Consider the following 25,254-nt stretch of genomic DNA (forward strand, 5'->3'; position numbering starts at 1 on the left):
CCCAAATCAATTTATGTTGGGTTGATGCAATGGATGATACCATCAGCCATTACCGCTGGCTAATGGTCATTGACCACAAAGCCCTCTGCCATTGTTATAATGTGATTCTAAGGCTGTCCCTGCCAAAACTAGTGTTCTATTTCTAACAGAACGTTACAACCATCTTTTCCAAAGAGGTTTACCGGCTTAACCAGCAGTCATCACTGAAATAGATATTATCCGAGCAGCCAACAGACTCTGCTCTGCCAAACTCTGTCTGGCTTCACACTGTACTTTCTATAACCCTTCTGTGTCTATCACAGCACGTTACATGGTTTTCGGTCAATGCTTTGTTTACAACAATGCATCAACAAAAAAAGAGGAGACTTCTTTGGATTATCCCTTTACAAATGTTTAGTGAAAGCTAAACATTGAACTGTCACTTGGTGAGTGAAAAAGGGTCACCTTGACTTATTGTTAAAATCTTTGACTTTGAGTTTGTGACCAGTGATTTCATTAAATAATTGTTATAATGATGTTTTAACTTGGCTTGTAGAATTAGTTATGGTATTTGGTGGGTTAACATAACTGGTTGGACGTATGGCAAAAACTATGAAAATGGGACCAATGCATTAATAAAGTGTTGCCAGCATGAGTCTGTTTTGACCTGAGCTGCTCTTGTATGCATACACTGTACACTCACTTTTAGACTCACACATGCACACACACCTGGATTACCCCGAAGGGCTAGCACTCTGGAGTCATGCTGATTAACTTAAAATATATCCTGTCACACGTTTATCCTCTCATAACCACAGAGCTGCTTTTGCTTCTTATTCCCTCTTTTCTCTCCTCTCCTCATCCATGTTCCCCCCTTCCCCCCCGCTCCGTTACCTCCTCCATCAAGGAGGCAGACAAGGTGACCCAACATGGCTCCTGCTGTCTATCCAGATGTTCAATCACCATGATCCCGTCTATCTATACCTCGGCCATTGTCCCGCTGACAAAGAGCTGCTTCCCCACACTCCATAGGAGGCGCTATCAAAAATGATTAAATCTCTGAGAGAACATGATTATTTAGACCCTCACTCATGTTCTGTTGATTGGGCTGATGGTTGTTTAAGAACACAGCGTCCTCAGTGTCAGCGCTCGCTTTCATGGTGATAAAGTACACGTGTGCGTGAGATCATACACACATATCCTCACCTTGTGTGCTTTGTCACTGATTGAGATCTATGACTTAAACTCCACCACTATAGCCGTATTCCTCTAATTAAATATTGACACAAGGTCAGCTGCTCCAATGTTTAAACTCCGGTCAATCTGTCTCTTCTTGATGGTGCTGTCAAAAAGATGAGCTAGAATAAAGGGCACTCTTAGGGAGAAAATAAGTGGGATGGCTAAATGAACCAAATCAACAACCCCCCCCCCCCCCCCCCCCCCCCCCCCCCCCCCCCCACAAAAGAACCGCACTATCACTTAAACATGTAGTCCAACGGATCATTCAACTGTTTTGGACTTTTGGTGGAAAATGAGCACAGATGCCCGTGTATTTGTGGCTAATGGAAAATCCCAAAGAAAACCAAACCTTTATTGTAATTAATAAAGTCTCTATGTAAATGCTAGCTACCAAAATATTGATAGTCTGTTTCAATCCAAATAGTTAGAATTGTCATTCAGTTTCTGCTTTGTTATTTTGAGCATAAAACAGGAAAACAAAAAGTGTCAACCAATCACATTAAATGGTTACAACTGGTTAGATCAAGGATAGAAAAGCAGTTTTAGAACTTACCATTCAGTTGCCCATTGGACTTTCATTTTTCATAGTTAGTGCTCCCCTCTGAGCTGGACAAACGCTCATACATACAATTAATGCTATTTATCACATGCCATCATGGAGGGTGGAGTAAAAGAGATGTCAATCAAAATATGATCTGCCAAGCCCACAAAATGAGACGTTTTGGATCTAGGTTTTCTGATACTAATTAGAGTTTATGTTAAGCTTCAAGGATTATAGATCCTTTTCTGACTACATGAAGCTTAATTTCCATCTTAGTTTTGAACTCAGTCAAGGAAGATGAAAATTAAGCATATTAAAAGGAAGCCTTTTCCTTCCACTGCCGACAAGTGGCCTTTAATGGTGAATTAATGTTGGGCCTTTGTAAACAAGAGTTTTGCACAGTTGGCACTTTGTTTAACATGAAATGAGATAACTTTAGTTAAGACGCCACAGGAAACGATCAAATGATATTGGGTTTGTTTTCTCTGCTAAGGTCATTTTTCCATTTTGTCTTTCTTATGCTCTTTATCTCTCTTAACATTTCCTAGACAACCTGTTGATCGATTACCAGTTTACCTTCAGTTTGCTTCAGGAAGACGACCGCTACTACACCGCCATCAACTTTATGGCTACACCTGAACAGGTAAAACACATCCTCAGTCGCACACATGGTGGGGAGGCAGATAAATGGAATATTGCTGCACGTTAATTTTAGTTGTGCACTGAATGTATTTCCAGAAAAATGTGACTCAGCATCCTTTGACTGTTTACTATTTAGGGTTCATGCATAGTTTTCTTTGTACGTTCGTGTTACTAATATTTTGTTTTCTATTACTGTGACAGTATTTCTCCCCCCTGTTTTTTTAACACCTGGGTAAATCATTGCTTTTCTTTAACCACCTCCATTGGTTGGGCTGTATTCTTTTATAATGATTTAGCAGCTACAATGAAGTCTGTTTATAATCATTTCCTCGTTACAGTATTTGCAGAATGAGCGGTCCTAGGCAGCCTTTTCTAAAAGGTTTTTATTTTTTTTGTTTTGGGTGATTGACAGTGAGTAAAATCAGAAGGGAGGCATGGTGATGACCTGTGAAAACTTAGCAGTTACATCATATCAAACAGACAATCTGATCACTCTGCATCAAATTAGTTTTTAAAATAATCTGTAGAATATTTCTCCTCGTACTTTGTGAAGCTGCTTTTTAAAACTAGAGACATCTATATTCTTGACTTTTATCAGACCTGATTTTCTCTCCGAGTGCCTTAAGGTGCAGTTACAGCTCCAAGTAGAATTTCAAGGCAGCATTGCAGACAAATTCACAAAATCAATTGAACGACTCATAAAGAGGCCAACAGATTGAAATTCATCGACGCAGGTTGAGGCGTAGGAGGCAGCCAAAGTTCAACACTTTTTCTCTTGTTGTGCTTCATAAATGTACACTGCCGGGGGGCAACAGCACAGCAAGGCCTGGAGGACAAGAAGTAAAACTATGTACGATGGCCAATAAGAAGTGCAAAATCAAGTTGGAGTAAACGATAAACCATGAAACAAAAGAAACAGGAATTTGTGTTGCTTCTTACCTCCAGCTCAGTAATCCAGCTTTCCTGTTTCTTTTTTTTTTCTGTAGGCCAACAAGAACCTTGACATGTCCATCAATGCCTCAAACAACTTCAACCTCAACATCACCTGGTCCTTCAGCTCTACAGGTACAGAACATGTTAACGTATTTATGCTCATTGTCAAAAAAATGAAGAGTCTGAGACAATGCCTTGAAGGCTTTTTCCTTTGAATTATTGCTTAATAATTGAATTTTTCAGGCTCTCTGATGTAGTGTTGAGAAATAATCAGCTTCCATTTAATAATTTATTTTCTGTGTCCTGCATTGTTCACAGTCCGGTAAGCAACTTCAGAAGGGATCATGTGTCCAAATCAAAAGCAAAGTGAAATTCGCCAGTAACTACACTTTTGCTTTCTGTTCGGAAAGTAATACAGAGGCTTCATTCTGCCTTAATTTAGTGGCAAAATGAATAAAGGATTTTCTTGTTATTTTTTTGCATTTACAGATCTTCAGTTTGCCAAACTAACAACCTCATGATGCAGTATGTAAAAAGTAAGAACTAAAGATTTGTCTGTTCTGTCTTCAAGGGGAGTAGAAAACAACTTTTGAAGTGCTTGTTTGTTTAATGGAAGTTGGAATGATCGTCTGATGCATTAGAGGATGTTGGGAAATTTAAACTCTGATAAGCTTTTTGCGATAAGGAGTCGGAGCCGATTTGTGGCACCAGTTGACATTTCTGATCAAGAATGAATCATAATCTGCTCTTGGGTGCAGTTATTTGCTTCCAGAGATAATAAACTGCTTCAGAAATCCTGCAAATGGAAGCGGGAAAGTCATTATGGCAGATTGTCTTGTGACTCCTTCTGCTCTCTGTGCAGACTGTTTTTCCTTTCAGGGAACACTGAGACGTGAGCATGGTCAGGATTACTCAGACTATAAATATTCGAAATGCAAAACAGGAAAACAGAACACTTCCCACATTACAATCCAGACCCAACCTGCAGTGAAAGAGATATGTCTGGAACGGCATGAGGAAAAACGAAATGTCTGCTTCGACTAAAGTTTTGACTGACTAGATTTTTGTTGATCAGGATCGAAGGTTAAGATCACTTAGACCTCATACCATATCATTCTCATCATCCTGATATCTAAGCCGGGACTGGATGATATTGTATTACATGTGATTAATGAATTTTCTGTTAATCTGTTTGAGAGAAACGTATGCAATCTATGACTGATCAGTTGACAAAAACCCCTCATTCTACCTGAGCTCCTATTCATTCAGCTGAAGTGTCCAATGAGAATCATGCTCTGCTGAGAAACACTGGAGCGACAGAGAGATTATGTTCTGTGATATTATGTCCCTGAAGTTGATTATTGCTCTACATTTTTGTTTTCAGGGTCATTGTCTTCCAATACGTCAATTTACAATACTATCCACTGTCCCAATCATTCCACTTTCATTCTGTTAGAAAGACTTGGATATAAACTTAAACTTCATAGGTTAGCAGAAGCAACAAATGTTACTTGCAATGATGCAGAGAAATATAACAGGTCCAAGTTCTTGTACAGCTCACCATCACCCTGAGCAGATGTCTAATCAACATGAATACATAAAAACTAGACACATTAATGCATTTTAAATGTCAATATGTGTAAACTTAAAAAGATGTCCTCATTCATTCCATAATGTATACTGATTAACATGAAACCTTTAAGCCTTAAATTCTGTCAAAGTAATTAAATAAGGAACGTATAATCCATCTTAAAAAAAAAGGAAATCAATGTTTTCTTCAAAGATTAATCTGGATAAGAAGACCTTTCTCTGACATTTCAGTATTGCCTTAAGTAACCGAAAGTGAGCTGTGATTTAGAATAGAATTTGACGATGTGTAGTCCGTCTCTTAAGCTCCGTCATTGAGCTGTCTGTCTGTAATGATATCCCACTGTCAGTGTCTTTTATTGTCGTCCAAGTGTCCTTAAGTAAAACGGTCAGATCTCCTTCACGCTTACCTCGCGGGGTTTCTCCCTCCATGAAAACACTACAGAAGCTATTTTGAATTTTGGCATTAGGGCATTTTATACATTTTCCCTCCTGATTTCAATTAAGATAAAAGCACTCTGCTTTCACACTCGCAGTGTCTGGGGGCCCTGAGCGTCTCCAGTGTGGGACTCTGGGCCTTGTGTGTGTTAGTGTGTGTATGTGTGTGTGTGTCTGTGATTGTGTGCAGACTATAACAGAGTGTTTAATGGCCCCTGATAAAGCAGGAGGAGGAAATATTTTATTCATCGCGTCTGAAAAACTCGGCTATTAACACAGAAGTGCTGATAATGCGCTGAAGGATACTGAAATCAGACCGCTTCAGCGCCAAGAGGAATTTACAAGCTCGCCCTGAATTATTGCGAGGTGTCAGGAAAATAATTTACCTGCTTCAGATGAAAGGCACGCCTTGACATTTAAAAATTGGTGACTGTTTTCAACCTGCTCGCTTACCACTTTTATAAGGATGCTCAGACTGGAAGCAGCTCGGATGACGGGTCACTCTGTCTGGCTGTCATTGTGCTGCAAAGTCCTAGATTGTTTTCTCTTGCTGATCGCCTGATGCATTTCAAGAGCTGGGAGAGGAGACAAAACTGTCCTCTCATTTTTATTAATCCCATTTGATTTTATTCTAGTCTTACTGACACTGTGCCTTTTGTTGTTTCAAGCCTAAATCTGTCACTTTTACTCTCCAGTTAGTCCCAGTGATTGTGCAACAGGTCTGTTAATAAAATGTAAAAGTGGTGCTGCCCACATAGAGACCGACATGTAGCAGCCACAGTTTATAATTATTGTTATTTTCAGACACCGCTCACTTTTCTTCTCCTGTACCAGTTTGCTCTTACAGTCCCAAATGCTTTAGAGAGAAGCAGTCACATAATGTACCTCCTGTAAATGCTCAGATTGTTGTAGGACCCTCCTTTTCACTTCCTGCTGATGTCGTTGTTTTCTAAGCACAGCTAGTTCATGTTGACGTCATTCATAAATGTTACAAAGTTAGCGTTGGTGGTTTTCACAAGCTGCATCACAACAAGCCTCCTCCATCAACGCTCTCATACTTTTTACGACAAGTGAACTGTGGATGAGATGAAACCATACACAATTTGTAATTTTTAGACAACTTTATTAATAATTAATAAATTGTGCTTATGAAGAAAGTCAAAGCAGTCACATACAGGGAATGTGAAACAGAATTTGGGGAAACTATGTGAGTGTGGTGAGGGGTTATAGCTTGAGTTAAAAATGCTTTTTAAAGTATTTTGTGTAAAGGTATTTTAATAAGGTAGTGAATAATATAGAGCCAAAATGATAGAATAATGAATAACCTGCATCATCAGTTAAAAAAAATAATTCCATCCCCCCCCCCCCCTCTTCCCATACTGTGCAACAGCAGGTACACTATGGCTCCATGGAGAACACTGGTCCAAATGGACAAAGTTTTCTATGACCTCTTGGCCAACATTTCTAATAATTTAATCAGAACAACCGAGATGAGAAAGCTCGTTTGAGGTTAGGAAAGAGTCAGAGTGCTGGTACCAGCCGTGAAATTGCTAGAATACACAAAGCCGGGTCTCATTCATTAAAAACATCAAGATTAACTCTCATGTCATGTGTTCCGCTGTACTCACATTCAGACAGGCTTAATACATTTTAAAACAGCGTGTCCCTTTCATACCCATTAAAATATACAGCCATGACTTTTGATGACATTTCTCATTGAACTCAATGAACACAGCTCGCCAAGAGCTGCTGTTGTAAATTTAACAGTTTGTCTTTAACACCGTCAACTAATCACTGTTTGTTCATTTACTGTTTATGAGAGAAACTGAACACTTTGAGGTGCTTATGAAATACTTTGGAAATAGTTCATAGCTTGACTTGTTGTACTACAGTCTGTAAAAATCTTGTTTTGTACTTCATTTCTTCAAATAGTTCTACTAGTGTTTTCTTAATCTTCTCTCTCTCTCTCTCTCTCTCTCCCAGCCGGCACCATCTCAGGTGAAGAGATGCCCATCATAGCGAGGACCAACATCAAGGAGCACCGGGACAGTTTCTCCTGTGAAAAGTTCAACTTCAGACTCCACCACAACATCACCTTCTACGTCTATGTGACCAACTTCAGCTGGCCAATCAAGATCCAGGTGAGAGCTCGGGGGGGGGGGGAGGGGAAGATGAATGCATTTTGTTTAGGAGAAGATAATTAAGAAAACGGGATCAGTGAACAGACAAAAGATCTATCAGCATTACTGGTTCATCTAGTCATTATTGATCATCACTGTTCAATGGAGCAATAAAAAAATGCCCATCACAAGCTCAAAGTACCTGACACAGTTTGCTTAAATCACTCCCACAAAGGTTTAAAATGATCGTCATAAATTGGGGAAAAGTAGTAAACTCTCATATTTAGAAGCTGGTTCTGTTACTGGTTAAGCAATTGGTTTACCCAGTTCATCCACTAAATTGTTCTCAGTGCTACAGGCCGCAAATATCCAAAACCTAATACTTGAAAAGTAAAACAATGAATAGCAAATTAAACTGCTCTGAAAGGCCCACATTCAGCCTCAACGAGTTCCAGACACAGATACTTCATGTGCTCGGGGGGGGCTTCTTATTCAGTTTAATGGCTTCAGTGTGCAGCCACACAGAGAGAAGTCTGCTGCTGATTTGGGACATGATGAAGATGAAGATGATGCAGGTCATGATGATAGTGGAATCAGTGGTGTTGTTACTTGTCCTGAAGTCAGTGACAAATTCAGCCCTGCCAGGTTTGATTAGCAGGAAAAGAGGCCACGACTGAGTTCGACCATCCAACTTAACCAGACCTTTAAGAAAAAAATGTGTTTGTATAACTCGTGTTGGGAAAGTTTTCACACTGAAACTTGTGCCTTCAATTTGTGTTATGCCTGTGGGACTAATTTAAGTATTGGTAAAGAACACAAGACATGATGCATGTCATGTTCAGCTTTGATATTTTTCACAATAAATGCAGACAAATGTTTTGTTTCCAATTTAGCAGCACCATGGCATAAATTCACTCATTGTCAGATGAATGAATCCTGTGACCGCTGAGGGAATATTGTGAACTTCTTTCCAAGAAGAGATATGAATACAACAAATAGTCATCTTGGCTGTGATATTTAGTTTGTTTAAGTGTTTAACTTCAACAAGGTGCACAGTACCTGAACAAAATTTTGCGTCTTATTGATCAGTAAGGTAGATTTTAGTGAAGGAATTTCAATTAAATGTAATTCAAATGAAATCTAAATCATAAAGAAATGCATACATTTGAAATGCACACTTTACACATTGGATGATGGGTTGGACTGTTTAATAAGAGGCTTGTGATGGTAAATGGCTTCATTTAATCTGTCATTTTTGTGCTTTAAAAATGTTGTCAATCAAATTTTTTTCACTTATGCACTCCTGAAAACTTCTAGAGGTTTTTCTTTGAAATTTCTTGAACGTTTCCTGACAGACTGCCCTTGAAATTTCCTAACATGCGTGTTCTGTAGTGTAGCTTTAGGACGGGGTGGGGTTGAGGGTGCTGTTGTCTGTTGTCCGTTACCGCTCAGGTGTTTGAGGAACGAGCAAAATACAGACAAGTGAGAAAACAACTTCAGGAAAGAAAGATCAAGTCCAATGCTATTATGACTGTTCATAATGATGTTGAAAGTATCAGCAAATGAGTGAAGAACATACTTACAACATAACTGTCATCAACATACCTGCCCACTCGTGATACATTTCACACATCGGCTCACCCCGACTACACACGGACATTTTACCAGGGAGCTGGCAGGAAAAATTCTGGGTTGAGTCATGGTGAAAAAGTTGATCGTTTGCCTCTGTACATATATCTGTACAAAACGTACTAGTAGTTTTAAGGAGTTTTGTGTATGCATTAAAGCCCAAGCACAAAGCATTTTGGCAGAGAGGTGCAGTGAAGATTTTATCCCTTTGATCACTGTGTGTGTTTACTCCATCTGCTCCTCCTATACAGACTGCTCCTGCTCCTCCTGCATACAATATCGCTCTGCAACATAACTTAACATAACTCACCGAGCTGACCCTTGGCTTTTGAAACACCATAGTGTGTAGGCTAAAAAGAAATGCCGTCCACGGAAAAAAATTCTGATTCAAACATACAGTATGCTTTAAACTACTTTCAAATTCTTCAACCCAGGCTGCGGGGTCTTAACTTCTGCAGAAATGAGGGGTCTTTTGAACATGTGGATGGCAGGAGGTGGGGATCAAACTGCTTAGATTATGAATAATTACCCACACTAAACTCTGAGCCATGGTCACTTATCTACACAAACTAACAGGCTAACAGAATAAATATAAACATAAGATCTACAGCCATTATGCTGAAGCTATCCATTATGTCAGTCCAGATGTTTAGATAAACAAGGTGAAGTACAATGGTTTGTAGCATCATCGTCACCTCAGGAGGTTATTCAGGAGCTGTCTCTCTGCACGACACACAGTCCTGACAGGACGCTGAGCATAAACTATACTGAGAAGAGTTTGGCAAATCTGCTATCACATTTAATGATCTGTGAGTTTTCCAATGTCTCTCCATCAATTATGCAGCACTGGATTAAATCTCCAGGCGGCAGCCACACACACACTAAATATTCACGCTCGGGCCTTATGATCCATTAAATTGAAGTAGACTTTTAGCGGTGATATTTTAGGATGACTGTCATGCAGGGTGCGGGCTGAGTGCTGATGGATGGAGTCAGGAAGTGACAGAATGGAGGAATTAGGAGAGAGTGAAGACAGACTGACTGGTTAAATGATGTTGGGAGTACCGAACAGTCAACATGTCCAGTGTGGAGAGAACGGAGAGTGTCTAACAGACAGATTGAAGGAGAAAGAGAGCAGGTCTGCAGAAAGATAAAGACATGTAGCAGAGGATGGATGGATGGAAAACGAGAAAGATAGCTTAGCTGTTATGTTGCATCCAGGTCAAAATAAAAGACAAGAACTGAACTTGCAGACATTAAACGATCCCTCAAAGCCGGAGAGACTATTGAAGGTGAAATAGACAACGTTACTTAAACCAAAAAACGACCACAAAGTACTGTAGGGATTATTAATACATTTAAAAACCAACTACAAAAGTGATACAGGTTTCATAAAGCATGAAAAAGCATCCTAAAGTGCTGCCTGTTTCCTTTCAGTTTACCAGCTGGTGTGTTCAGACAGGCAGCACTGAGGAAGGTTCTCAGTGTGCGCTCTAAAGTCTGTGGCTGGCTTGTGATCTGCGACCACGGCTTTGTTGTCTTCTCTAATTTCTTCCATTCATCAACTTAACAAGCCAAAAATGTGCAATAAATAACTACTGCTTTGTGTAATAACATATATTACACAAAGCAGTAGCTATTTAGCATCTATTTAGATGTTTTGATTCTTGTAAATGATAAAGTAAGTATCACAGGATTGAAAGGAGCTGCTTCAAGGACTCTCATCAGACTCTGTACATGGGGTGCACGATGATGGACCTTTAACACGAAAATCAGTTATCCTTTTATAAAAAAATAAGTTGAGGATTGTTAAAAATGGATGAATGAAAGCTGAATTATTTTCAAGTTTCTTTCCATCTTTGTCGAAGCTAACAATCCGATAAAATTCATCCCAACGTCCAATGTCCCGCCTAGGTGTTGATAATTGTTTGTGTGGATTGTCCAGTGTCCTACACGTCATTATAGGTCATTTGTCCATCGATCCCTCCCCTCATATGCTTTTCCCATTAATGCTACATTATCAGAGCTCCATATATCTGCTGGGAAAGCTGATATGATAATTACAGTGATGAGGCCTATCTCACCGACATGTCTGATGTGGCCGTGCGTAACACGAGAAGCACTCTGCGTCCCGTCCTGTGACCTTGGTGGCTTCCGACGCCAGAGCAGGGCGAGGATGAGAAATTGTCCGGAGAATTGGTAATGACCCGGTCGGATATATTTGATTTAATAGACCTGCACAAACACACACAAGGGCGCACACCAGTTAGCATCTGCATGCACATAATTACACACATTCAGACGTGAAGGACAAAGAGAGATGAAAAGATGGAGAACAAAAAAAAACCTCAGAGCAAAACATCCCTAAACCTACTGTCCTGATGTCAGGAAATGTCAAATTGTTATTCATTACTCCCTAGGGGAGATACATTTTTTTAAATTATTTTAATGACCCGCTGAACTTTTTTTGTACTGCCTGCCTTTAGATCAACATTTGTCTTTGACTTCCTATGGCTCGAGGTTTGTGAAGTTTCCTGTGAATATTCATGGTCCCCAGAGGAGGAGTCCTTATTTTTTTGCTAATTCAGTGACATTTACATTAAGAGTCACTGCCATCCTCAAAGTCTTATTTTTGTCATGTCAAACCCCAAAATCCAAAAGATACATTTTCATGTAACCCACACGTAATGTCAACTTTGCATGTTTAGTGGAATAAAAGGCAAAGTATAATTTTCTTTTAATTCCATTTCTTTATTTTAATGTCATCTGTTGATTTTCCCACTTATACTCTCCTCTACCGTGTTTCTTTTTGTAATATTCAGATTTCTTTGCTGTAACTCTAAAATGTTTTCTCGCCTCTTCCACTGATACTTCTAATTACATCTGACTGAATTTCATTTTGCACTTGCAGTCATTCAGCTTTCCATCTAAACTCTCCATGACAACAAGTAAAACACGCTAAAGCCTAATTTAAATACTACCACCTCCATGATCTTTGCTCCTGTTAGCTTTTACACAGTTTTCTCGGTTGATCACTCACAAGGCACACACCATCGAAACGTGTAATTTGTTGGAATGGACACTCAATGTAGTACTCTATGTGGGAGCTTAGTAAATCACACCACTTGCCTTTTTTTCAAACTAAAAGCATGAATGTTTAGAGGCTCATACTGAACAAAACCCTAAAAAATGTTCAGACAAGTTAGTAAATGCTCATACTAGTCATGTGGACCATAGTGGACAGGAATCAAAGCTTAATTAAAAAACTGGGTATATGGGAAAACTTTTACCTTTTATTTACTAAACGGTAACTGATTATTGTCGTACTTGTTAAAACATAGTGAACTTAAGGGCTTCAAAGCCAATTCATAATATAGGCTAGTATACAGGATATGATGTGCAGTTGCTGGTTAAACAAACATTGCTTAAAGTTACTTAAACATGCATCGAGGTGAAACTAGCAGTTCTTGTCTTTTTTGCATACAATTTGGTAAAAGTCCATTAAGGTAATATAATTGGAATCACAGTATTTAAATCCCTTAAAATGCATTCAGACGAGGCACACAGCATTTATATTTTGGAGCAAACGGGTAAAAAATGCAAAATGTCCTCAACTGACAGGTCTAAAACTGAAGTTTGTCCTTAGAAAGGTAGAAACCCAGGACCACTCACACACACACTGATGTGAGCGCTGAGTGTTTCCCTGGCGGCGTCCTGACGTCAGCTGGAGCTCAGGGCTGGTTTTAAGGCACAGCGAGGTGTTGAGATGGTCCGTTCTGCTGGAACAGATTTTGATTGGTTCTGTCACGCTGACCTTGCACCTTTTGGTTTTTGCCCTCCTGCACTCACCATCATGACACGACACAAACCAGAGTGTTCTGGGTCTAAATGGATGTAGGAGTTAGTTACACCACCTATGATAATCAGGATCTCTTTAGCTGTCACTTCAATAACAGGACACTGTGTAGACATAGCTGAATCATATAATTAGACAGTTGTATTTGTTTTGCATCTTTACTTTCCAGAGCTCCGACTTTAGTTTGCTTCATTCTGTTTAAAGTCAATTAAATTTCCAATAAATAAAAGCTAATAAGAAAAAAGAAAACATCTGTTATTGATTGAGCCAACAAAGACTTTGCAAACATGTCCCAGTTTCCCCTAATCTCTAACTAAATGTTGAATTAGCCTGAAGTTGTATAACTTTGTGAGCAGAACTGTTTCTAATTTAAAATCTATTTTTAGCTGAAAATGTTATCTGAACAAAGGAGGACTCTTATGACTTTAAGATCAACTGTGTTCTTACTTTTTTAGATGCTTCAAAGACACTTTAGCCAAATCGACAGCACTGAACTTAACACAATTTCCTTTCAAAAAAGTACTTAATTAGTCTAATTCCTAATTTTTAATCTTTGTCAAGCGACAAACATTTCTTTTTGTGTCCACCTCCATTTGTCTTCTTCCTTTGACTACCTCTCGTCTTCCCTCCATGCATCATCACAGCCTATAGGCCGGCTGATTAAAAGCGCCCTGTCAGAGGTGAGCCGACATTCTGTTGTAGAGGAACTCAGTGTTGGCTTGATTGGTTGGTTGATTTGATTTGCTGCTCAGCTCTTAGTCACTTGTTTATGCTCCGTGTCTGCCACGATTGAACTGTATGCCTGTGCTAATCTGTTACATCAGAGAAGCGCACACACACACACACACACACACACACACACACACACACACACACACACACACACACACACACACACACACACTCACACACTCACACACTCTCTGATCATGTCAGGGAAAATTGTCCTTTATTGGATAAAAAAGACATTGAAACAGTTATCTGTCCAACCAACACACACACGCACACACACACACACACACACACACACACACACACACACACACACACACACACACACACACACACACACACACGTATCAGGGTGTATCTGATCCATCTCTTTGGAACACTATTATGTTTCATAGAGGTGAAAGAGAAGAGGGAAAGCTGAGTGCTGCCCATTTAACCCGACAGGAAATCAGCAGCAGTCATCAACAACATGAGGACAAACGAGTCTGCTCATGTATGAACAGAGGAAGTGTAAGGCATGGTTACAATAGCATTTATAAAAGCAACACTTCGATACAAATATTGCTGCATTTCAATTGAACTGGAGCGATGGATGGATTTGCTTTCAGAGGAAAAGGAAAATCCATGCAGAGCTTCTACGTTGCGCTTAACTCGGGTGAACTTTGACTCCTAAGTTTATGGCTGTTGAATGATTGCACTCAAGGCGATGGATTTTATTTTGCAACCCTTTTCTGCTCGTACAAAATACTGTTCACAGTAAAAAAAAAAAAAAAAAAAAAAAGCTCCACTGAAGAGATGCAACAGTATCTGGAGTCTGTCTGAATAGAACGACACACTTTGTTCACATAATATCCAACTCCTCAAACTGCCCTGCAAACATCAACTTGAATAATTTAAACGTAAACTTACTATGTGAAAACTTTTTTTACTTTAGAGTTAGAGAAGTGGTTCTCGACTGGTCCAGCCTCAGGACCCACTACCAACCCCTTTATAAAAATTTGGAGCCAATTTTGGGATACTTTTCAACCAATCGGATTGAGTCAATGAAAAATTGTACAGTTTGGACCTCAAGCGATACAAAACCTAGCAAAAATAAATACAAATGGAACTTAGCTTTGCCCCCCTCATTGCCATTATTCTTTACTTATTTGTATACTTTCTGTGTCGTGGCAATCCAGGTGAGAGAGACGATTCAATTCTTTGTTTGCCCCTTTTGTCTGCTGTCTTCATCTCTCTTTTGAAACGTATTGTAAAAGGGATTATGTATATGATATACTGTATGTGATTCCCCTCTCCTGTATGTTTGTGGGCTGTTGATGAAACCACAACATTTTGTTCTTTTCTTTATTCTAAATGGAAATGTTTAAACATAAATAATAAAAAAATGGAACAAAGCTAACATGTTTAAAAAGCACTGCATTGGCTTTTTCATAGTTTTTTTTAATTCCAGGCATACATTCAGACACCCACTTAAAACAGGCCTGCGACCCACTTTTGGGCTCCGACCCACCAGTTGAGAACCACTGCTTTACAGAGCCTATTTGAGCCGTTTATATTTCAGAACATCTGACAACTCTAGTGTGAGGACAATTATAATCAAGCATTGATAGATGTGGGGCTCCCGATAGCCTAGCTGTTAAACCAAGGCCACAAGTACGGGGGGTATAGTCCTCATCGCTATCAGCTGTGGGTTCTAATCCAACATCGGCCCTACTCTCTCCTCCCGACACTTCCTATCTCTCTTCAGCTGTCCTGTCTAGCGAAGGCAAGAAGGCCCTAAAAATAAAAGAATAAAAAAATTATAGATAATTCCAAAACAAATTGACAGACTAATTAAAAATTGATTGACCAAAGAGAGATCAAATAAAGATACATTTGAATGAATTAATTTGTTTCATACTTCCATACTGATAATATTTTGTTTTACCCGTTGATGGAGATATTTTACTTTAATAGAAATCAGTTATTATATTTTGATATTATTCCATTAGAGCAATACCACACATGAGCATAAAAAAGGGACCTGAAAGGTTACTTTCTGAGACTTTCCAAAGATTTATTTTTTAATCTTAAACATTACAAAGCTTCATCTTATTGTGATCCAGAATGCAGAGCTGCAGACAGTGCTGTGAGTCTTACAAATTATGGAGCATCTCTGCTGGATCGCCTTTGAGACTAAACCATTCAATGATTCACCTCCTGTTTTTATGGTCCGTATGTTTGGTTAAAAAAATAAAAGATAAAAATATTATCATGTACAAAGAAAATAATGTACAATACTCAAAATAATAAAAAAAAAGTGATTAGCCTAAATCATTGGATCATGTCTTCTAAACAATTTCTCTACATACTGTGAAGAAAAACACTGCATGGTAACACCTAATGTGACTGTTAAGTGAAACATGGAGGATCATCTCTACACATTAGACAGAGAACAGAAAAAAAATGCAGGGCAACAAATGCAAATCGGACTTCTCTGTGACAAGTGGATTGACTTCCTGACTGTGGATTACATTATGTTGTGTTCTTGTCTCTGGTATTTGTTCCTGTTGTTCAAACTGCACACTGAAGCAGAAATGGGTCTTAAGCACCCGTTAAAAGAAGCTTCATCTGTGGGCTCTCCTAACAAGTGCACACATACAGCAGAGCTGCACTCATTTGCATAACATGTAGGTGGAGGCGGCACTCGGCTAGCCTCACTTTGGTCATTAGGTCCTCATGAATATGTAAATATGGGGGAAGAGTGGTAAACATAGTTCAGTCCCTGGGAAATTCACATGTAACATGCTGATATTAACATGCTATTTTAAACCTGCGTGACACAGAAAACACTAACAAGCTAAAGAACTACTCAGAGAGAACACATTTTACCTCCCTATTTAGATCCTCTCTTCTAAATCTCATACAAGTTTCTACATTGATTTTCAGTTGAGTCCTTTTTTTGGAAATGAAACTATTGGTGGTGGGCGAGCCAGCTTAGAGATGCACTCAGACAGAGTAGACTGCATTGGAACAAGGAGAGTAGCTTGCTGGCAGTTAAATCTGGGCATAAATGATTTAAAGTTAGGGTTGGCCATTTTCTCTAGATACACTGTTTCAGATTTTGGTTGAAATTGTCTTTAGGGTCCTGACAGAAATGAACAATTCACGTGCTCTGAAAAAGGAAAGGAAGAAACTCCGTCACCTGTAGCAGTTGTAAGCCTGTAAAAACTTTGACCAATGTCTGCCACGAGGTACCAATCTGATGAACCAATCACGCCTCCCTGTCTCCTTACTTTTTCTCTAACCCATGCATGCACAAGCCCACACTCAGAGTCAGCAAGTTAATAATGAACAAAAATGACATCACGATAGTAAAATAGCATCATATAAACTGTACAACTATTGTGAATGTAGCTTTAATAAGCATTATATCGCTTCTAATTTAGAATGGCGTGTCTCACAAAATCAATTTTTTTGTGTGCAAACTGATTCTGATTCGAACATTTTCTTCCTCCAATAAACTTTTCAATTTTTTTCCTCTTGTAGTTTCACTTATCGACTTACTGTACATAACCTTTAAGCGTGGGCTGCAGGTCCTAGGGATACAAAGCAAAATCAATACTTCTGAAGGAATATCAGATCACACAGAGAAAAATAGGAAATGTAGGCACTGGCAGGACAATTTCTATTGCAGAGTTCAAAGGTGTAAACTGTTGTAGTCAGGAGTGAGTATCTCCCAGTGATGAAGATGTTTTCAGGCTGGTCCTCCTGCCTTTAACTCAGTGTTTATGCTCAGCATGCAGCCTTGAAGAGTATACAAGTGAGAGAAGCGGAAGCTTTATCTTCACCCTGCGTCATCCTCTCTCCTGCTCCTCTCATCATCTCACAATCCTCTATTCATCCTCATCCTCTGCCTGTCTTTCCCTTTTCATCTCTCTCTCTCTCACCTGTGTCGTTCTGCCCTTGCTCTTTCTCTTCTTTCGTTCCTCTTCTCCCTATTGATTAGCCAGACACTTTCCTTCATTTCAGGTTTTAACAAGCAGCGCTCGGTTCAGGGTTAGGGAAATAAAAGGCAGCCCTCTGCTGTCACAGCTCTTGAGCTTGTCCCCAGAGGGCCTCCGTAGGTCCTCAGTAATGACTGGACTGCAGAACAGGGGTCCTTGGAGTCCTTTTTGACGTCATTCCTGTTCCTCTCATCTTTTACCTCTCTCTTCTCTCAGCCCCAATTTCCCACTCTTAATCTCTCTTGTGGTATCTTTAGGTCTAGCTTCAAGATTAGAAATATACTTTCTGCCTGTACAGACCGTTGACCTTTAAACTCAAAACAATTATATTCTACACAAAGAGAATACAGTGGCTGTTGTTTTTTTTGTATCATACTATGAACGTTTTTCTTAGCATTTGTGTGTTAAAGTCCCATCTGCAAGTAAATTTTAGAAAACTTTTCCTCCCTGCAGTAGATTCTCTGGTTTGGCCTTTTTGGAACAGAACCAGCTTTGTGTCAGTTACAGTCATCTCACTTAGCTGCAAAATCTCATATCTAGTCATAACATACTGTTCATGCAACAGTGTTTATTTTCCTGCTGCAGTGTGAAAGATTGAAGTTACTGTGACACTTGCAAGCTAAGCTGTTAGACGGCTGATAGTGCCCAAACAAGACAGCATGAACTAAAAGCTGCCTTTTAGGTGTTTTGACAACGTTTTTCAGACTGTTTGAGTTCTTCATAATCTTTGACACTTAGTTGTTTTGACTTCCGGGCTAAATATTAGCTTTCTCCTTTAATAGAGACAGCAGGAGACGCATTGTGACACATTCTCGCTCATCTAAACAGTCGAAAGGAACATAAACGTGGAGTGGTTAAACTGAAACAAGCCAACACTGATGGCTGAATAAATCCAAAGCACAAACTATAAACAGCCACGAAGCAACTAACTGGCTGTAAATGTGACTAAAGCCTGGCACACACAAAAAATATTTTCAAACTCTAAAACGATTTTTTTTTAAATGTGAGAGAACCCACACATGACGACAAATAATTAAAGATTTAACAGTTTTGTTCTTATAGTGTATGGGGTGTGCAACTAGATGAGCAACTCAGCAAACCACACACTAACAGATTCAATCACCAACAACCAGAGTCCCAAACCTCAAAACTCATCATTGTTCGCCATTGCTTCAGTCAGCTTGCTTTCCTGATTGGCTATTGTTCAGTTCCACATGACAGTACACAGAGTGCAAGCTCAGCTGTCTTCTGTGTTTTCCCCACACAACAGGATTTCTGATTGTCAATATTAAACATGTTTAATATTACGATTTCAAAGGGTCAATAATTTCTGATTAGGAAGTAACTGACGGGGGCGGGGCAGGGGGGGGGGGGGGGTGTTACTGCATCCTATGGATAACCTGCTGCTGTAACGCCACAATTTCCCAGTTTGGGATCAATAAAGTAATTCTATTCTATTCTATATACCAACATAGTTCTTAAATGCAACTCGGCTTCCTTTAGAGTTCGCAGGAAGGACGGCCCTTATCTGTACAGATGTGATTATTGTTGACCTTGACCTTTTATTATTCAGAATGTGACTTCTAGGTGCAGCTGTGGTTGTTTGTCGTCTGGATTAGGCTTGTCTCATGTTTGGGTGTTTTGCGACCTGTATGAGTGTTTTTGTTAAGGGTGGAAAACTTTTTCCCTGTACAGTAAAAGCTATTTTCTGTTATTATCTTTCAATAAAAAGAGCTTTGAAAGAAAGAAAAACGAAGTAACCGACAAGAAATCCTTCGGGGTTGAGTGTCTTGCCCAATGACACATCAAACATGTTGCTGCAGGAGCTGGGGGATCAAACCCTCGACCTTCCGGTTGAGAGACAACTTCGCTACCAACTGAGCCACAGCCGCCAACCAAAACAAATGGCTAGTAGACATTACTTTATGAAAGTATCAGGATCACTGTCAGTGTTCTGAAGCAGTAATGCTAGTTTAAAGGGAGGGTTATTTTGCACAAGTTAACACAAGGTGTTTGCGTGGCTCTGCAGTCGTGTTGATCTGGGGTGAAAGCGGTGTGGTCCAAACAGCTTATTGATTATGGCCTTGTTTAACGGCCGCTGTTGTTGTAAATTGTAATGATGGTTGTTGGCTGTTTGTATGGGACGAGAAAAGGAGAGAGAGGGGTTTTGTGGAAGTGAGAAAAAGATAAATCAGGCAGATTTTAGTGTGTGTCATTTGATGATCACAGAATACCCTGTGCTAGTTTGAAAAGCGAATGTTTTGTATTAGTCTTTGAGTAAATGTTTATCCATTTCCTTGTGTGCATGTACTGTATGTATTTTCTTTGTGTATTTGTGTCCATAACAACTTTTTGTTATGTCAGGGGATAATGATGTAAATTGCTGCACTGGAAGCCTGGATGCAGCGCCAGCCTCTTTTCTCCCTGATGCCTGTATTAATGCTGCGTCCCTGTGGACCCAAATCAGCTTTTCTGCAGATTTTTCACTCTCAGGCCCTTTTACCTGTTGCTCTGATGCCCGTAAACCTCTTAAGCCCATTCTGCCCCATTTCTTTCTCTCTCTTCCTCCAAACTAGTCTCAGAGGATTCTCCAAAGACAAAGACAAAGGCTTTCAGGCTATTAGAGCCATTTAAAGGTATCCCCATGTTGAGCACGCTTGAATTATATTGCTGTCAAATGTACTGCGAGGCCTGTGATCAGAGTGTGTTATTCTTTATAGCTGCTGTTAGCTTCAATGCTGCTCAGTGGGGTTTTTTTTTTTTTTTTTAAAGGTAGTCCTCCTGTAATGTGGATTAGATGATGTCACATGTTAATTTGTACATTGCTGGTCTCAGCTGATCAACTTGTTGACTCACTACGTGTGATAAAAGAAAAGGCACGACTCCAAAGATTTCCAAATAAGCCAAAAAGGACATAAGACTGGATCATGATTGTGGTGCAGAAAAGGCAAAAAAAAAAAATGGTGCATTAAAATTGAATCAGAATGCAGCGAAATAACGGTTTGGTGCTTAAAACGTCTTGTGTGGTTAAAATTTTATGTGGTGAAACACAAACATGCACAATTATGTTTATAATTGAAAGATAACCATGGCCCTTATTGTTAAATGCATTTTTATTAATCCCAGAGGGAAAATTCTGCTTTACACGCTGTTATTGAGAGGCATGCTTCTCTCACTCATGGGCCTGAAATACACACAATCATCGGGACCACGCTAGAGCTGTAGAGGGTTTGGTGCCTTGCTGAAGGGCACCTCAGCAGTACTCAGCAGTGACCTTGCACCTCTTCAGCAACAAGACCAGCTCTGCACAGGGACTTGAGCCAGCGACTCCCTGGTTCCCAAACCATGCCCCAACATACTGAACTACTGCTCATTTTTTAATTTTATTCCATATTTTAGCTTTTATGTACATGTTGTTTATGTGTGGCTGTGTTTCATGTTTATTTTTAAGCTTCTCCAAACCAGTTGCCATGAATGGGATTCACAAAGCTTTTTTAAATTAAATTAAGTTACAGTCAAGTAAATCACGGTTAAATAATGAATCTTGCGCACCGATTAAACTTTACCCCAACCTTTTCCAACAGAAGTGTTTAAGGTTAACCAATTCTTCTTTGAGTAATATTCTGACTGCTGCATTTAACACATTATGTCTGCTATAAGTGTATAGATATGAGGTTGTTATCTATCAGGTAGCTAACTTAGTAAACGCTCTTGTAGGTCATACTCGGAGGTCAGAACAAAACCTCTGTGTTTCTATGAATCGGAGGACTTGTTGCCAATACATTATACTGCTCAGCTCGGCTGTGTCCTTGAAGTACCTTTCTTCTGCTTCATTCATCTATCTCAGAATGCCCATCTTCCCTCAACATGATGAAAACTTTGCTCTGTTTTTGCTCCTACAGGGCAGAAGAGTGAATGGAAAATCAATTATGTCTGTAATAAATAATCCTCTTAACATGAGGTAGTTTAAACACGGGGCAACAATGGCTTTTCAGGAGGTTTTAATAGCTGAGGGCCAAAACGCTGCTCTGCACGATGAGACTCACTAAAACAAGCGTGCAAAGACGGTAAACACACATGGTGGTTGATCCAGACAGATTGCACTGTTTTATTTTGAAGGATGAGATAAGGTGAGAGATGATATGAATGTGTGGGAGTGTATGCTGATGAAACAAGTGGAAATATTATTAAGCCTTTACAGTGTAGTGTGTAGTATAGGAACAAATATGAAAATAGGTTTCTTGTGTCTGTTATGGGTTTTTAAGAAAGCCATGGGAGAAAAAAAAATGACTTACCCACCATTGCACTGTCCTCATTGGTTTATGAACTGATGTTTTGAATCCTTGTTTGGATTTTTTAAGGGGTTACAATACGGAATTTATGGATTTACTGGCTAAGATTGTGAAGCAGGAGAGAAGCAAGAAGTTTACTGATGCTAAACTATGCTTTACTGTAGCTCTAGTTTAGTTTGCAGGCTCCATCAATATTCACTGTGTGATACCAACTGGGATGGAAATTTTCACTTATAAACCATTGTGCATGTGCAAATACAAAAATATAACCTCTTGTCTGTGTCATTCACTGCAGCAGAATCTACAGTATGATCATCTCTAAGTCTCTAAGGTATTAAAGATCATTTATAAACAGTCATAAGGCCATTAGTTCATTTGGAACATTTTCACTGAGTAACTAAAGAAAGATAGAAGTAATCTAATTTTGTCATGCATTTCATTGTTTTAAGTTGCAGAGTCACATCTTGCTGGACATCAAAAGGATGAAGCTTTAAGGCACATTAACATTCACACCAATTAACAGGGCAAAAAGATATGTCCACCTCTGTTTTTACAGTATATGGTTGGCACATTATCTTAAAGGTTTGGTTTGCTTTAATCATGACATACATTTTGCTTATTTGTCCTGGTAATATTTATTCATGTGATTATCTCGTGTAATATTTGGGAAGGCTCTGAGACTTCTACCTTTCTCAGTTGGTGGATACTTAAATAGAGGGTCATTAAAAAATATACATTTAATGAATACCCAGGCAGTGATTAAAGGCAGAATGTGCAACATTTTTATACATAAATACAGCAGAACTCCAGTATATCCTCTGGAAATATCTCTCTGAGTCATGGCTGTGACGCGCGAGTCCCGCTGTCTGTGATGTTGCCTGAGCCATATTTCAGGTTTACATGGACAGGACTGCTTACTTGAATGCCATGTATCTTTTTTAGATCATGGTCATTCCATTTAGATTTACATGCTATGTGAAGCTACGAGCTAAATCAAGAGCGCTAACATTAGCTTGCTAACACAACAATGCAGCCCCAGACGAGGACAATTTTGTCCGCCGTTGCGCTTAGTGCTTAATTTTGGTGGCTTCCAATTTGATAACGCCTTTGCGCAAACACGAGGGGAGAAGGGTTGGAGGTGTGTCGCTGTAGGAGAGCGGAGGATTCGGTGTGGCAGAGGTGTCGCCAAACAGCAGTTTGTTTTGGTTTGTTGCTGGTGCTCAAGAGCGACATGTACTGGGTCAAAAAGCCGCACATTCTTTCTTTAAAGTGTGGAGTCATACATTAATAAGTTAACTTCACTTAGTGTAATCTGTCACAAGGTCAGTAGTAGATCTGCGTTTTAAAAATTCCAACATTGAAATGCCCTAAACAAAACAAATATCAAGAAAATGACATACTGGAAAGAACCTGCAATGCTCTTTCATATATTTGAAAAGGGACTTAAGGAATGAGTCTACAGAAGCTGTTGAGATTGTTCCTTTAATTTAAGTTTTAAAGTATTTTTCTTTTATTCCTTGAGGACCCAAAACAAAATTCCATTCCCCTGTATTAAACTGAGTATAGGCATCACTAAGAGGAGCTGAGCCTCAAATAAAGTTTAAAACACGACGACATGCGGTTGTTGTCACTTCCAGGTCTGCTCGCTCTGATTGTCTGTCGCAGTTTGTGCTAAATATTACGTGTTTCCCTTTCACTTTAGAGTATCTCAAGTCTTGACAACTCCAAATGTAGAAACCTGATCAATCTGTTTAAAGAGAATTTTTGTTAATCTCTCACACTTCATTACTTTTCTCTGGACCAGTAAAATATCTGTCCAGCCTACCTATAGTGCAAAGCATGATAGAATGTTTGCTCTTTAAAACCGGAAACTATCTGCACGACTAACTACCACAGAAATCTATTTTTGTAATGTGGGTGAATTGACCGAGAATGCCGAGGGACATCTGAGTCAATGTGTATTAGCTGGCCACACACACACACACACACACACTCCACTGGCATCCCAGCACAGAAATCATGATGGATGGTGCAGTCCAGATTTAGTGGTTCTGTAGCATCCAGCAGGTCTGCCTGAGTTCAATTGAGGAAAGTGCTGCAAAACACTGTAGAGCACACGGGGTCAGAACTGTTTCCTCACCGGCTAATCTTATAAAGACCCACAAACCATATGGGTGATGGCTCTTGGTGTATTCTTAGTGTGGGGGCAGAGACACAGATGGAGAACATGTGAAAATGGACTTAGCAAGAATAAAATAGTTGGCCTTATGTAAGAGGTCTGAACACTGGCCTCAGGTGAGAAGGATGTTCATCCGCAATTATTGCATTGGTTTCATATGACGCTCTTAAACACACGCTGAGGCGAAAGCGAGGTTGCATAAGGGCTCGCTGAACTTTGTGGAGTATATATATGTGTGATCACAGTGTTTTTATTGCCAAAATAAAATATGGTGCAGATAAAGAATGAAGTCATTCCTCTGGACCATGTAATTATTAATTTCAAAGCTTTTCATCGCCTACCTCAGGCCTGATCTATTTTAATCTGTAGCCCCACTATAACCTGCTGCTGTTCTGTGGTGTGTGGAAGAAGATGGAGGAACATATGGGTACCAATAATCAGATCTAGTGCTAAAACAAGTGAAATTAATGACAAATAAAGGTATTATTTGAAGCTTAGATTGAACTTAACTGGAAATGTACCTGAGCAACACCTCCTAAACCAAGATTGTCAAATGCCAAACCCCACTTTTTAAGACCACTGTTACACAAATGTTTTTTTAGGTATTCTTGAGCATCTTTATGTTTTAACGTAACATTAACAATTGTTAGGAGTTTTCGTTTAGCCTGTTTCAAGCTATTCTTTAGGATCAGTTTTAAAGTACTCTTTTACATCAGTGTCATTGTTCGAGAATTCTTTAAAATGCCTTAAGGAATATTTTAGCATATGTTTTAATATTTTATTTGTCATGATTTTGAGGTACTCTTAAAGCATCTGCTGTCATCCTTTGTCAAACTGCCACTACACCCCTGTTTTCCATTTTGGCATACTTTTTGTGCTTTGGCCTGTAGGTTTTGGTACAAAAACTACTTATATGGTAAGGGTCAAGGACTAATATCTTATGTCTTTTCTCGTATGACTAAGCCTTAGTCTTTGATGTCCTGTGAATTAGACTAGACTTTCTTGTTAAACTTTAATTGGATCTAACTTTACATTATTGATATATTTCAAATTCCTCTATATGCAAAACTCAAAAAGACAAACAACAAATCAAGCAAAATG

At 39.3% G+C, this 25,254-nt stretch overlaps 1 protein-coding gene across 3 annotated transcripts in view; it reads left to right on the top strand.

The window, feature by feature from the left end:
• atrnl1a (attractin-like 1a) overlaps nucleotides 1–25,254 on the top strand; it is a 250,418-nt gene that overhangs the window by 115,883 nt on the left and 109,281 nt on the right. For all 3 annotated transcript variants that reach the window (XM_065959689.1, XM_029278333.2, XM_065959690.1), the window contains 3 exons: nucleotides 2,308–2,402; nucleotides 3,388–3,466; nucleotides 7,343–7,500. In XM_065959689.1, the coding sequence (XP_065815761.1) occupies nucleotides 2,308–2,402; nucleotides 3,388–3,466; nucleotides 7,343–7,500 (332 nt within the window). The remainder of the gene's footprint in view (nucleotides 1–2,307; nucleotides 2,403–3,387; nucleotides 3,467–7,342; nucleotides 7,501–25,254) is intronic.

This window comes from Labrus bergylta, chromosome 10 (genome assembly GCF_963930695.1).
Source record: "Labrus bergylta chromosome 10, fLabBer1.1, whole genome shotgun sequence".
Classification (NCBI taxonomy): domain Eukaryota; kingdom Metazoa; phylum Chordata; class Actinopteri; order Labriformes; family Labridae; genus Labrus; species Labrus bergylta.